The sequence below is a fragment of the Tupaia chinensis genome, unplaced genomic scaffold (assembly GCF_000334495.1).
Source record: "Tupaia chinensis unplaced genomic scaffold, TupChi_1.0 Scaffold139757_1, whole genome shotgun sequence".
Lineage (NCBI taxonomy): Eukaryota > Metazoa > Chordata > Mammalia > Scandentia > Tupaiidae > Tupaia > Tupaia belangeri.
In genome coordinates, this window is record NW_006199637.1 from 2,423,469 (window position 1) to 2,427,557 (window position 4,089).

General features: G+C 52.8%; 1 protein-coding gene across 1 annotated transcript in view; it reads right to left on the bottom strand.

Annotated features, from left to right (window-relative positions):
* Positions 1 to 4,089, bottom strand: part of AGBL5 (AGBL carboxypeptidase 5) — a 19,144-nt gene that overhangs the window by 13,257 nt on the left and 1,798 nt on the right. The window contains exons 3-9 of the mRNA XM_006162181.3: positions 3,715 to 3,886; positions 3,239 to 3,402; positions 2,545 to 2,722; positions 1,875 to 2,053; positions 1,050 to 1,506; positions 416 to 585; positions 45 to 97 (exon numbers count right to left, since the gene is read on the bottom strand). Of these exons, the coding sequence (XP_006162243.1) occupies positions 45 to 97; positions 416 to 585; positions 1,050 to 1,506; positions 1,875 to 2,053; positions 2,545 to 2,722; positions 3,239 to 3,402; positions 3,715 to 3,886 (1,373 nt within the window). The remainder of the gene's footprint in view (positions 1 to 44; positions 98 to 415; positions 586 to 1,049; positions 1,507 to 1,874; positions 2,054 to 2,544; positions 2,723 to 3,238; positions 3,403 to 3,714; positions 3,887 to 4,089) is intronic.

Sequence of the window (4,089 nt, forward strand, 5' to 3'; positions counted from 1 at the left end):
GTGCGGGTGAGGGGGGCGGGCACGGCCATTGTCATGGCAGGCAGTAGGAATGCTGTTTACTGAGCGTCCAGTGTTGTAGTTGCATTCAAGTGTGTAGCTAAGACACAGAGACCTCTGTCAGTGTCCTGCCTGCTCAGGTATCAGGACAGACACACACAGGATCAAATGAGTTGGGCTAGGAAGGCAATCACTGGGAAAAAGGTAAACAGAAAGGGTGCTAGGACTCCCCAGCAACTGACCTTGGCACTATACCATACACCCAGGAAGTCCCCAGAAGTAGCCCCAGAATAAAGACTAATTGTGAGGCTCTTCTTCAAGAAGACTTGGGTGGCCCTTGCCCCTTAAATACCCTAGATCGGGTATTGTTCTCTTCAGGGAAGCTATTTCATTAGCTGCATCCCATTTTCTGTCCAACCTGTGGATTATCCCTGAGGCTTTGTAGATTGCAACACGGCCGCTTCCCTCTTTAGACTGGCCATCTCTACGGTCTCGGGCATACATGTTCTTCTCTGAGAAATTGCAGCCCTGGAAGTCGAAGTGGGCTGAGTTCAAGGAGATGAGCTTTGGATATAGCATGTTTTCCACCTGTTTGGGAAGACGAGGGGAAGACAACTCAGAAGAAGAGACAGAGAAAGAAGGGACAAGGGACAAGGAAGAGACGGCAAGTATGGGGCCACATAACTCAGTACACAACAGATCTCATCACGACCATCAGCAACAATCACCATTTCTTGAGTTCTCACTGACATTTCTAGGTATTAAGAAGTAGTACTTCTGCCTCTTAAGCTCTTACTGTTTTCTTTCCAATAATGCAAACTTCCTTTTCCCCTGGATTCCCAAACTCTAGGAAAGACAGTGCTGACAGCTGGACCTGCACTCACAGGTCATGATGTAATAACAAGGCTCCAGGGCCATCCTTCTTGGCCCTTCATAGCTCATCTACGTAGGCCTTCCTGCCAAAAGGCTCCCGGGTCCCCTCTCTGTTCAGGCCGAATCCTCGCATACCCTGATCACCTCCCACACTCAGGTGTCATTCCTAGGACGCCTACCTGGGTGCTCTCATCACTGAAGCTGTTTCCATACATGAAGCAGCCCCTTTTGGAAGCATGTCCATGCAGGTCCACGTAGTAGGCAACACCACTCTCTTTAGGGGGGATGCTGTCAGGGGCTGGCTCCTCCAGCTCGCCAGGCTGCTGCGGCATAATCCACACACCGTTGGGCTTCTGTTCCGCCAGCTCTTTCTGGGCCCAGGCCTCAGGGTTATCCTTGTCAGCTGTGTGCCCAAGGTGAGCTTCATTCTGGATGTTGTGGGCTTTCTCAAGGTCCGAAAAAGGAGCATCAGGAGGGAGACAGGGACTGGGACGGTGCTCAGAGGGGTTCTGGGAGCTCAGACGAGAGTGCACGTGGTGGTAAAGCAGCACAGCTTTAGCCCCGTAGATGGCCGGGTGCAAGACAGCATCAGGCTTCAGGTACTGCCTGTTCAGGTTCACTCCACGCGAGTCAGTGCTGCAGGAAAACAAGGAGTGAGGCAGTCAGAGGACTGGGCCGGAGAGGGAGACACCTGAGGAGATGAAAAGGAGACTGGGGGAGATGGATCAAATGACAGATGCCTTCTTGATGTCACCCATACCATAGAAACCTAAGGGTAGGTCCCTCTCCCAGATAGGCCTGCAGTTCTAGTTCTGCTCCTCCTGGGAGTGCACCAGATGTAGTCATATTCCTTCTCAGGTCACTGGAGATCAGATGGCTTGCCCTTGGTCGGGTGAAAGAGGACTGGGAATGCAGAAGATGCTAGAAGGCTGACAGTACTACATGGAGATGCAGGGCACAAGGGACACTCGGAGTAATCCAGACAGGCTGGGGAGACTACTTACCGGTAGTGGCCCCGGACCACACCATCAGGGTTCAACATGGGAATCAACTTAAAGACAAAGAGACGTCGTAGGGTTTGGGCCCGGGGATCATCAGGTCGAAGGATGAAGTCCAGAAAGCCATTGAAGACAAAGCTAGATGGCGTCTCTCCAGGGTGTACTCTGCTGCTTAAGAAGAATATCTGGGGTGGAGAGCAAACGTTAGGTCAGCTCCTCTATGGTTCCACTTGAATGGGGGGTGAGGGAGTGCAGGGTGGGGTGAGGCAGAAATAGCCACAGGGCTACAGTGGCCTAGTCTGCAAGTGAGACAAGAGCTGTTATCCTTGCCTCAGGTCACAGGGTAAGGCTGTGCTCAAGAACTTTAGAGAAGGTCAACTGGTGGCATGGTGGTCAAAGCAGCTGGACCCCCACATGGCCAATTGTGAGGTTCGATTCCTGGAACTAGTAGCTTGAGAAACATGTTGGATGCATGCCCAAAATCCCAAAAAGAGAAATGGAGAAGGGATTGTGGTGTGGCCATCCCCTACGGGGTTGCTTTCTTACTTTGTCTCTCTCCAGCAAGTGCACGAATTCTCTAGTGAATTAAAAAATACCTACAGTAACACCTTAAGCTATCAACAGTGCTGAAGCTAGAGCAAAGTCAAAGTACTAGCTTTACACTGTTCCTACTCACCCTCTTCCCTGTGAAACGGAATGGTCGGGGGGTGCTGATATCTGGAAATAGCTGCTCTAGACGGGGTTCTCGATCTTCTCGGAGCCCATGGCAGGAAGTGATCGTTAGCAGATCAACACGAAGTCCATCCAGAGAATAGCAAAGGAGCTCCCGGTGGTAATAGATGGTGTCCAAGGGGCTGTAGGGATAAGAGTCATTAAGCCAGAAGATCCCTGAAGTCCTACCAAGAGGTGGACCTTGTCACCAGCCCAGGAGCGGTAAAATCTGGTCCATCCCCCTAACCTAACCTTTGGGGACTTACAGTCCTCACAATGGTAGGTGAGGCTCAGGATCTGGATGGGTTGGCAGAGCCAGAATGCAGGGTACAGGATGGGGTGGACTCGTTTTTCCCTAGTCTGAGGCTCCCTAGGAGAGATAAAGCAGAGACTCGCCATCCCTGGGGACAGATAAAGAAGGTGTGCTGAACAATGGCAGCACTGGCTAGTAACTGATGGGAGCTGGGCCGGTGCGCAGTGGAGCGTAGTAGTGATAGTATGTCACACACAGTTTTCAAATGTGGTACTCCAAGTCCCACATTATGTGCAGAGAAAAGGCTGATGCAATTTGGGTTCAGAGCTCTTAGGGCAGATCCAGCAGGAGCAGAAGTGCTGTCTGATCCTGGAGTGTGTGGCAGGAGTAAGAACGGGGTTGGCACCTGCTGTGGGTAGGGTGGTTCTCCGGAAAGCGCTGGTCTAGCTGGTTTAGCAAATCCTGGCAGTCACTGTAGGAGAAGGGGTAGCAGAAGGCGAAGAAGGTGGTGGCCCCTCGGCCCTCCACGAAACGGTGAACAAAGGATAACACAAACTGCGTCTCTGTCATCTGAGGAGCAGAGGAAGAGGAGGGGCAACATGCCATTGGTGTCAGAACTGAGCTCCTACCGGGGCTACTAGGAACTGGCCTCGCACCCTCATCACCTTGCCACTTCCCTCCCTCTGATGCTGTCCCTGTGACAACCGGCTCCTTCGAGCCTTCCTGAGCCTTCATTGTGGGCTCCAGCGAGTGCTGCAGGGAAAGCTAAAGCCTGACCTGGTGCCCGCTTGCCTGGTCCTCCGTGTCCAGGGCAAAGTCCTCTTTGCTTTCCTCTCTACTTTCAGCACCCAGGTCTGTCTTTCCCACTCACGAAGAACTTACCTCGAAGGTGGGCCGCTCTCGAATGCGTTCCCAGCGTGGCCGGGTGGGCAGTGTGCGCACAAACGGGGCCATGCCCTGGGAATACAGCTTGCTCTGCTTGTTCATGTTCATAATGTTGATCTTGATGAGTTTCCCTGGGGTTCCTCCCCGGACACTGAAGTAGAACCATGACCTGAGGACCAGAGCAGGAGAGACAGGTGGTTCTACGTGGGAGGACGTGGTGACGGCGTATGTGGAAGTGCAGAGCAAGCAGAACTGGGAAAGGACGCAAGGAGGGAGGGGGCCCTGGACGAGGAAGAGGGTGTACCAGCACAAACGGGGGCGTCGAAGGGCTAACTGGAGCATTACTCTAGGACCTGGGCATTTCCCCTCTTT